Source organism: Saccopteryx bilineata, chromosome 1 (assembly GCF_036850765.1).
Source record: "Saccopteryx bilineata isolate mSacBil1 chromosome 1, mSacBil1_pri_phased_curated, whole genome shotgun sequence".
NCBI lineage: Eukaryota > Metazoa > Chordata > Mammalia > Chiroptera > Emballonuridae > Saccopteryx > Saccopteryx bilineata.
Genome location: NC_089490.1, coordinates 311,957,202 through 311,969,466, shown reverse-complemented (window position 1 = coordinate 311,969,466; position 12,265 = coordinate 311,957,202). Strand labels below are relative to the sequence as shown.

Sequence of the window (12,265 nt, the reverse complement as noted above, 5' to 3'; positions counted from 1 at the left end):
CCCCCAATCCCTGCCTCTCTCACTAAAATCAGTAAATTTTAAAAAGATTTTAAATAGGATGTTTTGGAGACTATAAACATTGTAATAAATTAGAGGAAGAATTTTTTATTACATCTTCTAAGATTAAAACATCTAAGTTTTCTATTTAAAATTTTCCTGCCTGACCAGGCAGTGGCGCAGTAGATAGAGCGTTAGACTGGGACGCGGAAGACCCAGGTTCTAAACCCTGAGGTTGCCAGCTTGAGCATGGGCTTATCTGGCTTGAGCACAGGCTCACCAGCTTGAGTGCGGAGTCTCTGACTTGAGCCCAAGGTCTCTCTGCTCTAGTCCCCTGGTCAAGGCACATATGAGAAAGCAATCAATGAACAACTAAGATGCTGCAACAAAGAATTGATGCTTCTCATCTCTTTCCCTTCCTGTCTGTTCCTCTCTGTCCCTCTCTCTGACTCTCTGTCCAAAAAAAAAAATTTCTTTTTCCTAACATATCAAATTATATATTATTTTTTACCTCTTCTGTCTTTGGTTTTCACAGGAAGTTGGTATGCCAGCAGATTATGTAAACAAGCTTGCTAGAATGTTTCAGGACATAAAAGTATCTGAAGATTTGAACCAGGCTTTTAAGGAAATGCACAAAAATAATAAATTGGCTTTACCAGGTATTATTTTATAATTTATGTATATGATACACACATATATATCTTTTTTTAATTTTTTAAAAGAATTTCTTTGTTTTCTAGTAAATTAAAAATAAACTATGGCAGTAACAGATACAAAAATATAGCAAAGAGACCTTGGTGGGTGGCTCAGTGGATAGAGTATGGCCTGGTTTATGGACATCCTGGGTTCTATTCCCATTCAGGACACACAGGAGGAGTTACCATCTGCTTCTCTCCTCTTCCCTCTCCCCCTTCTCTGCTCTTCCCCTCCCACAGCCAGTGGCTTGATTTTTTCGATTGTGGCCCTGGCACTGAGGACAGCTCTCGTGGTCTAAACACTTCAACCTCAGGAGCTAAAAAAATTAGCTTAGTTGATTTGAGCATTGGCCCCAGATTGTTGCTGGATGGATCCCGGTCGGGGTGCATGCTGGAGTCTATCTCCCCGCCTCTTACCTAATTTAAAAAAAAAAAAAGGATGTAGCAAAGACCACATTCCTTGAAGACATCTTGCAAAACAGATTTGCTAACCCTTATTTTGGAAATAAAGGTACACTTTTAACAAAATCTTTAGTCTTTTATATTTTACCAGAGCTTACCATGTATGTATGTATGTTTATTTTGAAGTTTATCCAATGTCAAAATTTATATTTTTCTGATATTCTTGCCTATAGCTGATTCAGTTAATATTAAAATTTTGAATGCTGGTGCCTGGTCAAGAAGTTCTGAAAAAGTATTTGTCTCACTTCCTACTGAACTGGAAGATTTGATACCTGAAGTAGAAGAATTCTATAAAAAAAATCATAGTGGAAGAAAACTACATTGGCATCATCTCATGTCAAATGGAATTGTAAGTAGATGATGTGTTGGTTAAGATACTGATTTGGCTGGAAGTAGCAGGACTCTAAGAGTTGCTTAAATGAAGTAGATTTGCTTCTCTCACATGGAAAAGTTTAAGCAAGAATAATGGATCTCTTCATGAACTTGTTAGGGATACGGACTTTTGTTTATATCACCATCCTTAAGATATTACCCTTATCTGCAGAATTCAGTATGGTCCTTACAGTGTCTATCAGCACAACAGAAAGATGAGGGTTATACATTCAAGGGCAAGTTCTAGAATTTTCCCTATCATTTCCACCTATATCTCATTGACCAGAATGCAGTCATATGGCTACATTTTGTTCCACAGAAAGTTGAGAGATAAATCTTTATTCTGGGCATTGAAGTCTGTCAAAAATTTTACCACCATGTAAGAAACTGAAGAATGGATAATGGAAGACAACTACCAATAATATATATATAATCTTTTTATATATATAATCTTTTTTACATATAATCTCATAAGAGGTATTTTGTAGACAGATGGTAATCATTATGAAAAGATTTCTTTTTTTATCTATTATAGATAACATTTAAGAATGAAGTAGGTCAATATGATTTGGAGGTAACAACGTTTCAACTGGCTGTGTTGTTTGCATGGAACCAAAGACCCAGAGAGAAAATCAGCTTTGAAAATCTAAAACTTGCAACTGAACTCCCTGACGCTGAGCTTAGAAGGACTTTATGGGTTTGTTTTTTTCTTTTCCTTTTTTTTTTTTAATTTTTTTATTGTATCCTGTCACATAGCAGAAAATATGTTGGCTCACTTACAATAAATTTAGGAATTCATAACACACTCTAATGAATTTTAACCAAGAAAAATAAGCCGATGAGATATTTATGGAATAAAAGAAATTAGAAATAAGTTAAAAAATGGAGCGGGCAAAAAAGAAAAAAAAAGAAGAGAATGATCAAATATTTCATAATGAGAATGTGTTCAAAGATTTTATGATGACCAAAAATCTAAGAATTATACAATTTTGGTCCTTTTGTGGGCCTGTAAAATGTACTCCTTAGCCTGCTGTTGGTAACTGCATTTTATTCCTACCTCTTAGACCTCATATAAGTTCCAAAATAAATTTATTACGTAGAGAGAAACAGCTGGTATATACCTGGTAAGTGGTGTTTTTGTGGGTCATGTATGACCAGTCCTCTAGTTTCTTATCTTATGGTAAAGAGCACATGTATTGCTTCCTTATAGCCAACTCTTTTCTCCTCATTCTCTCTGTCCTCATTATGCATTACATTATTATATTTGTGAAGGTATCAAATAAAAGTTTGAATTCTGAATTTGTGCTTATATTTTTTTCTCACCTCTATTGGTCTGTTGGAAAATTAATCTTAGTATTTAATGCTGTTAATAAATGCTAATTGTTTTCTCTTTATTCTTTATAGTCTTTAGTAGCTTTCCCAAAGCTCAAACGGCAAGTTTTATTGTACGAACCTCAAGTTAACTCACCCAAAGACTTTACAGAAGGTACCCTCTTCTCAGTGAACCAGGAATTCAGTTTAATGTAAGGTTTATGATGGTTGATCTAAAATAAAAATACCTTGTTTTAGTGCTTTATTTTTAACAAAATAATTTTTTTACATGATATTTAAAACACATCTGTATATTTTCAATCACCTAGATCAGCGATTTTCAACCTTTTTCATCTCATGGCACACAAAGTAATTACTAAAATTCTATGGCACAGAAAAAAAATTTTTTTTCCCCATCTGACCAGAAATTAGTTACCATTTTGATCCATTCACTGAACAGCTGTTGTGTTGGCTGTAGTCATTCTTTATCTGACAATCTAAGCGAAGAGAGGTCAGTGCTCCTGACTTATAGTCGGGTATCGCATGTGTTAAACTTGCGGCACACTGGTTGAAAATTGCTGCTCTAGATTTAGTTGTTTATTAAACATGAATGAACTGGGATGTTCATGTTCTCCATGAACATACTTTATGTACATACTTTTCATGGGGACGTTTTGGTGTCTGACATTATACTGTATTCCTTTTCATCTTTAAAGTAAACCATCCTTTTGATTTTTAAAGCAGCTTTATCCACACAAAGCATTCTTTTTCTTAAGATCCAGTTAGAAAATAATACTGAATTACAGCACATACATATATCTTCAGTTATCTAATTGCTTTTATGGCACTATAAATTATATTTGTTATTACAGGAAGTGTAGTCACCCATATTTTATTAACAGAGCCTTTATTGTGTTTGAGGGAAATCATAGGGTTCATTTTAAATAAAGCTAGGTATATTGGCTATTTGTTACTTTTTTAAAAATAATTCTGGATATTAATTTTTAGACTATTTCTAACTTTTCCTCTTAGACATTGTTACTATAATATTATATTATAAGGTCTCTCACTATAAAATATTTGATTCAATGTTTTTTATAGAAAAAATGCAAAAGTTCAGAAAAGGGGTAAAATAAACTTGATTGGACGCTTACAGCTCACTACAGAAAGAATGAGAGAAGAAGAGAATGAAGGAATAGTTCAACTAAGAATACTAAGAACCCAGGTTTGTAATTTTAAGACAAAATGTCTAAATTTTTAAAAACTTTGGCCTTTTTGTTGTTTAAATCTTCAAGCATTTTTTAAAATTTATAAGCATTCAAAAACATTTTGTAAGGAAGAACAAATTTTCATTTTACTAGAATTTAAAAATGTATTGATGGCATTCTCTTAGCTGCTGAAGGTGATGCTGTCTGTTTGGCTTGGTAGAGTGTGGTACTTGGGCAAAACCTTGGTTTTAAGTTATGTCTTCACCCTGGCCAGATTGTTCAGTTGGCTAGAGCATCGACTTGGCATGCAGAGGTTGCGAGTTCCATCCTGGTCAGGACACATACAGAAACAGGTGTTCTTGTCTCTTTCTCCTGCTCTCTCCCTTCTCTAAAAAATCAGTAAAATAAAATAATTTTTAAAAATTAAAGAAAAAAAAATTATGTCTTTATTTGATGACCACACCTGATTAAATGTATCTCAGCAGTAAATTACAATTATATATTTAGGTTTGATATATTTATATTTTTATTTGCTAATTTCATTGTAGTATGAAATTAGGGGAACTTTTACCCATTTTTAAAATGTTTATTTTTAATTTATTGTGTTACCATGGTTTCAGTGGTCCCACTCAATATAATACCCTCTACCCACTACATTGTGCCTCCCATGCCCCATGCAACATCTCTTTCCACCCCCATTTCATCTCCTTTACCCTCCCCATTTCCATCCCCTTTTTCCCCGGGAATTGCTACCCTGTTGTCTGTATATAGGTGTTTTGTATATATAATTTGGCTAATCCCTTCACCTTCTTTCATCCTATTCTCTCTTTCCCCTTCCCCCTTCCTACTGTCTCCCCTCCTCTCACCTTAAAAATAAAAATGCTTAGCCTGACCAAGCAGTGGTACAGTGGATAGAGCATTGTCCTAGGACACTGTGGACACAGATTCAAAAACTCGAGGTTGCTGGCTTGAGCATGGGGTCACAGACATGACCCCATGGTCACTGGCTTGAGCAAGGGGTCACTGGCTCGACTGGAGCCCCCCTGGTCAAGACACAAATGAGAAAGCAATCAATGAACAACTAAGACACCACAACAAAGAATTGATGCTTCTAGGCCCCGGCTGGTTGGCTCAGTGGTAGAGCGTTGGCCTGGCGTGCGGGAGTCCCGGGTTCGATTCCTGGCCAGGGCACACAGGAGAAGCGCCCATCTGCTTCTTCACCCCTCCCTCTCTCCTTCCTCTCTGTCTCTCTCTTCCCCTCCCGCAGCCAAAGCTCCACTGGAGCAAAGTTGGCCTAGGCACTGAGGATGGCTCTGTGGCCTCTGCCTCAGGTGCTAGAATGGTTCTGGTTGCAGCAGAGTGACGCCCCAGATAGGCAGAGCATCACCCCCTGGTGGGCATGCCGGGTGGATCCCGGTCGGGCGCATGCGGGAGTCTGTCTGATTGTCTCCCCGTTTCCAACTTCAGAAAAATACAAAAAAAAAAAAAAGAATTGATGCTTCTAATCTCTCTTTCTTCCTGCCTGTCTGTCCTCGTCTGTCTTGCATGCTAAAAAAGTTAAATAAAAATAAAATGCTTACTTCTGAAGACACAGAAAACATTTTATTGAATCAGTACAAATTGAAGGTAATATTTATAACAAATACAATGTATTAATAAATATATAAAGAATAGTAATTATTGATGTATTGAAACACACCAACTAGCCTCTACTACTATATAAAGAAATGAATACAAGGGAAAAGTATGTATAAGCAGTTTATTTTATCTTAATTGATTTTTAATACAATTACGATAAATTATGTTTTGGCACAGTTATGATAAATTATGTTCACAAGTAAGATAAATTTTTTAAATATACAGTATCTCTGGCTGGTAGGGCTGTTGGTTATGAGTGTTGTCCTGACCTGACCAGGTGGTGGCGCAGTGGATAGAGCATCCACCTGGAACGCTGAGGACCCAGGTTCAAAACACAGGTCACTGGCTTGAGCACAGGCTCATCCAGCTTGAGTGTAGGCTCACCACCTTGAGCACGGGGTTGCTGGCTTAAAGCCCTAGGTCTCTTAAGCAAGCAGTCACTGGCTTAGTTGGAGCCTTCCAGTCAAGGCACATATAAGAAAGCAATGAACAACTAAAGTTCAGGAACTATGAGTTGATGCTTCTTATCTCTCTTTCTCTCTCTGTCCCTGTCTGTCACCTAGCCCATCCCTCTCTCGCTAAAAAAAGAAGTGTTGTCCTGATATGCCAAGGTTGCTAGTTCTATCCCCAATCAGTACACATATAAGAATCAACCAATGAATGAGTTAATATGTGAAACAACAAATCGATGTCTCTCTTTCTCTTTCTCCCTTTCTCTCTCTCTAAAATATCAATAAATAAATTAAAAAATAATAATAATAAAATGTACATAATATGGAAAAGGAATGAAAGGAATTGACCAGAACATTAGGAGTGGTTCTCTTTCAGCAGAGAGGTTGTAAATAATTTTAATTTTCTTCATTTTTTAAACTCTTAACTAAGTATGAGTATTGCTTGTTTTAAAAATTCTTGCTGCACAGTGGTTGAAAATTGCTGTCCTAGTGATTGCTAATCATTTGGATAGATACTGGATAGAGGATGAAATACATAAAAAGTCATTTTTAGTTTTGTTTTACTTAAAATAATTTAATATATTAATTATCTTTTTTATTTTTTATTTTAGGAAGCTATCATACAAATAATGAAGATGAGAAAGAAAATTAGTAATGCTCAGCTGCAGACTGAATTAGTAGAAATTTTGAAAAACATGTTCTTGCCACAAAAGAAAATGATAAAAGAGCAAATAGAATGGCTAATAGAGCACAAATACATCAGAAGAGATGAATCTGATATCAACACTTTCATATACATGGCATAATTTTGGATATCACGGACAATACTAAGAACCCAAATTTTGGAGTGCTTGGGCAGAAAGTTGTAACCGTTTGTGCTGGAGGAAGGTTTATTTGGACTTTGATTACAGAAATATTAAAATCTCTGCCTTACCTAACAAAACAACTATATTTTGCCCATCACATTAGTTAGCATGATGGCATTCCCTTCATGTTACACACTCTTTAATAGCATGCTGTTTTGTGGAGACATTTGCATTCATGAGAGCCCTTTATGAACTCTTCAAAGTAAATTTGACTTATACCCACCAGAAGAAATGCATTTGGGAAGGGTGAGGGTGGGGTTCTTAATTGCTTTTTTTTCCTCCCTTTTCCTGTCTTATAAAAATGTACTTGCACAAGGAAGGATCTTCAGATATTTGTGCACTGAAAAATGCTGTTATGTTTGTTTTAAAATGCGATTAAAACTAGAAATAGCACTCTTGGTTTCTTTCGATCAAAAGAGTGAGCTGGTCTACACAACATTGGGAGGGCAGTTGTAGGTGAGAAGATAGGTAATAAGTATCGAATTATTTGTTCACACACTGCTTTCATGTAATAACTGGATTTTATTGGTGACCTAAAAATGGTATTAAATTTTTCCAACTTACAGATGTGGCTTTCTTTAATCAGGAGACTGCTGTTTTAGTTGTTTGTTGTTAAATGATAAGGAGTATTTTTTATCTTATATGGCTGGAGAGCTTGTTTTGAAAAAATGTTTCTTCAATTGTTTAAAAAAACGTATGGAGCTAGGTAAGTCATTTTGATGGCCAAGTTAAAATAGCAAAATTAAGTGTGTTTACTAATACACTTATTATATACCAAATATTTGTTATGTCCAAATATATTAAAAATAAAGCAGAAATCTCTTCCTCTCATATGTTACAGTTATGTAACTGATCCCTTAATTCTCTAGCATAGAAATATTTTGGTATTTTAAAGTCTCTTGATTAGGTTTCTGAAAAGGAAGACATTCTGTTTTAAAAGTAATAAGTACCAGTCACCTAGGAGGAAGAAAAAAACCACCACATAGGAAAGCCCTGAGAAGCATAAGCAAAATTGTTGCAATCTTAATATGAACAGTAAAATTGCCAAATATATGTACATATATATTTATATATTTTAAAAATAAACATTTTTGAAATGTTCAGAAGGCAACTCTTATTCCTTTTAGTCAATTAAAAGCAACTAATAAAGTAGCAAAGATTTTCGGACTTAAGAACATGAACAACTTAAAAGAAAAATTATTCCCCATTGGGAAGTATGGTATTTTTATTCGTTATGGTACACATTTCAAATTTTCTTGCAAATTACTTTATATCTTGTTGGATGTTGAGTAAACTTTAACATATGAATTGAAGATAGTAGGAACTGGAGCTGGAGCGTTAAAAGGCACACAGCATTACTGCAGATGGCTGCAGGAGCAGTTCATGGGAGCTGCCCTCATGAAAGGAAAGAAAACAAATTTTAAAACACTTAAGGTTTTGCTGGTTGTAGTCATCTGCTTGTTCTTAAATGCATAGGAAATTGAAATTTTGTTTCTAATTTTAAAATCTTACATTTGAACTCTATGGTAGCATATGTCAATTATTAGACCAAGTACATTGTGAAAAATTAAAATAGTGCTCACCATTTTCTCTAAATGACTGCTAACAATGGATAAATTTTTTTTTTAATTGTAATTGTGATCCTTATGTTTAACAGATAGTTTGCTATTGGCATATTTGCTTTTCCAGTATAAGAATGCCAAAGGAAGAAACAATGGAAAGAAATATTACAGGCCATTTTTTAAAGATTTGTTTTTTTAATCACAATTGTTCTCAACTTTTTTGGAATTTCTAATCTTTTTGGTCATTTAAGAGGGAAATTCATGATGTTTTGATTTAATAAAAGGCAAATTTAATGCAAAAGTGGGTAACTCATAGCAAACTTTTCTATTAAATTTTATAAAATTTTTAATAGCTAATTATGTCCTTACTGTATTTTGGGGAATAGAACAGCAGTAAATACTGTAGACTCACAGTTTTCATCATTTTTTTTTGTTATGTATAAAAAATTTAACCACTTTTTGGTGTTTATGAAAATCATTCAATTGACATGGTGCCTATATCATTATTAAATTTTTAAAAAATATGTTTTGGCAGTAGATTTGCTAATTTAAAGTTAAAGAACCTGAAAAAAAATAAAACTTAGCAGCAATTTGCTAATGACAGTATTCTTTAACAGGTCCCTTTTCTATAATGTGTACTTAAAATTAGTGCTATCTGAGCAGGAATGAAACCTGACATAGTTAAGGGAAAAATATTAAATAGATTCTTTTTTTCATGAGTAGTATGGCAATAGAACTCTTCAGAGGCTGGTTTAAGCTTCAAACATTCGTCTTCTAGTTTAAAAATGGAGCCATCTGAAAATTCATGTTAACATTGCCAGAGTAAATATACATAATTTTAAAATGTACAAAGTAAAACCAGAGAACAGTTTTAATGCTTACAATGAGATAGATATTAAACATTACCGTTCCAGTGATTTAATGAGGAACTTGAAGTAAATTCTGAAGTCTTCCAATTTTTACATTTATTGGAGGGGTGTCTGCATTCTGTCAACCTCTTTAAGTCTCTTACTCTTTGTGCATAACTGTTAAAATTTCCAAAAAATGAAATGTTAGCTTTCTTATTTTTACTTCCTATTAAATACAAAATATGACTGGGTGGTTTTAAAGTCTGATGCGTTATTTGCAGTAGGATTTTATTAGCCTTGCTCAAAAGGGCAAATTTTAAAAATTCAATTTGGGTGAAAGATTTACTAGTTTTCCAGAAAGATTTGCTATCTTAAACTCAAGCTGGTTTTCTATTTTCATGTAAATGACTGGGATGCTATCTTATGAACTCTTTTAAGGTCATGTTTGTGAAATAAACATTACATGAGAGCTTTTCTGTTATCCACACTACATATGTTGCCTGGAGTGTTGAAGAAATTTGAATTCCTAAATTGTAATCCTCGTATGGTATATACTATTTTGATTGTGTGCCACTACATACTGAGATGATAACGCTGTACAAGTTTACAAGTTTCAAGAGTAGCAGTTTCTGTATGCAGTAGGCTGAAATATTTTGATGAACTGCATAATTTTTGGATTTTATTTTTTAAGTTGTATAATTTATTTTCTTGCAAAATAAAAATGTAATATAAAAGCTTTCACCTACCCAGGAAATGTTGATGTTCTGTAAAATAGTTTCTAGAAGTTTAAATTTGTATAATGTATTTATTATATATTTCATGATAAAATAGTAAATCTCAGCCAGCCTTTGGAATCAGAAATATGAAAAGTGACCCAATTATTTCTTTTAGATTTCAAATTCTAGTTCAAAATGAAAGCTCTCAAGAATGTAGCTTTTCCATTGATGCTAACATATGGTGATCATTTCTGGAAGAGGTATAAATTCTGTACCTAAAAGTAATTAATGCATTCATTCATCAATTTAGATAAGTCTTGTCGTAACTAAAGTTTAAAATTTATATTAGATAAAAGTTAAAATATAAAATATTTCATGTTTTTTGTATATTTGAAAACTTGTGAAATAATTTAAGTTTCAAAGCTACAGATAGTTTAGTAATAAGATTATGAAAATGGACCATGTCCTTGTCATTGGCTGCTATAATAAAGTATAAAGATTGGGTCACTTATGAGCAACAGAAATTTATGTCTCACAGTTCTGGAGACTGGAAGTCCAAGGTCAGGGAACCAACATTATTGATTCTGATGAGCAGTCTCTTCCAGGTCACAGAATGCTGACTTTTCATTGTACCCTCACATGGCAGAAAGATGGTTTAGAATGCTAAATCTCTTATAAAGGCACTAATCCCATTCATGAGAACTCCACACTCTTGACCTAATCACCTTCCAAAGCAAAAACCTGACCTACCTCCCAATAACATCACATTGGATTAGGTGTTTTTTTGGCTTTTGTTTTTGTCTTGAATGTGTTGATTTTAGTGAGAGGAAGGGAAAGAGAGAAACAGGAACATCAAGCTGTACCTGTATGTACCCTCACTGGTAATTGAACTGGCAACCTCTGCATTTCAGAATGGTGCTCTAACCAACAGCTCTCCAGCCAGGGCTCAACATATGACTTTTGGGGAAATATAGAATCCATAGCACTTCATAATGATCTTAAACCAGACCTTGGACTTTAACTGGATTTGTGTAAAGGGAGAGGAGTTGACTTTAAGTGAAGACAGAAAAGTATGGTCTCAGTATAAGATTCATCAAAACCTAGATTAATCATTAAGTTTAAGCTTCTGGGCCTTTTACTTGCACAAGCCCCCTCCATGGTCCTGGGAAGGGCCTTAGGAATTTTGTATTTGTAATTTGTGTTTTTCTCAGAATCCCCAAAATGTCAAAGTTTGTATCCAGTCCTGCTAAAACCTTAATGAAAAGAGAAACTTGTTCGGCACATACACAGTAGGACAGATATCAATCAAATGAATGAGAGAATGTGTGCTTGTGGGCAGAATAGAGTTCAATATTTTAAGTGGGGAAACTTTATTTTGTATTTATTTATTCTAAGCTCATATCCAGACCTTGTATGTCACTATTTTGACCAATGGACAATCTGAAGCAAGAGTCTTAAACTGTTGAGAAATTTCAGACTTTTATGAGCATCTGATTCAAGAAAGACGTGGATATAAAAGATATAATGTGTATACATTTTAAGTGTTCCAACACCCAAAGTTAATTTATTTGTGTGATAGAGAGAGGGACAGACAGGCAGGAAGGGAGAGAGATGAGAAGCATCAATTCTTCATTGTGGCACCTTTGTTCATTAATTGCTTTCTAATATGTGCCTGGACCAGGCGGCTACAGCAGAGCAGAGTGACCCCTTGCTCAAGCCAGCGATAATCGGATCATGTCTGTGTTCCCATGCTCACCAGCTTGACCAGGGACCTTGGGGCTTCAAACCTGGATCTTCTGCATCCCAGTCTGACGCTCTATCCACTGTGCCACCACCTGGTCAGGCGAAACTTTTAGAGTAAGAAAAGAGTAGCAGTTTGCTCTGTGGATTGCTAATCCTAATATCACAAATTCTGATCTAAACTTTATTTTTGGGTGTTTATCTAAATGACAGGAGAATTCCCTGGGTGTTTTGCCATTTTCATTTTATGATAAATGCAGTGTGTTTTTTTACTGTATTGTGGTTACTCAAGCAGACTAATACTACTTAAGATGTCTCCTCAACGGTGGTTGATGGTTGAATGTTAGCAATGGAAACCAGGAAGGTGAAGTTTGAAGAAGGAGCCAACTTTTCGATGA

General features: G+C 34.6%; 1 protein-coding gene across 2 annotated transcripts in view; it reads left to right on the top strand.

Moving 5' to 3' along the window:
- The window catches only part of CUL5 (cullin 5), a 92,820-nt gene extending 85,417 nt beyond the window's left edge, over window positions 1-7,403 (top strand). For both annotated transcript variants that reach the window (XM_066247475.1, XM_066247464.1), the window contains exons 14-19: window positions 533-656; window positions 1,328-1,503; window positions 2,062-2,223; window positions 2,931-3,049; window positions 3,939-4,062; window positions 6,747-7,403. In XM_066247475.1, the coding sequence (XP_066103572.1) occupies window positions 533-656; window positions 1,328-1,503; window positions 2,062-2,223; window positions 2,931-3,049; window positions 3,939-4,062; window positions 6,747-6,941 (900 nt within the window). In that variant the 3' untranslated portion in view covers window positions 6,942-7,403. The remainder of the gene's footprint in view (window positions 1-532; window positions 657-1,327; window positions 1,504-2,061; window positions 2,224-2,930; window positions 3,050-3,938; window positions 4,063-6,746) is intronic.
- The last annotated feature ends 4,862 nt before the right edge of the window (window positions 7,404-12,265 follow it).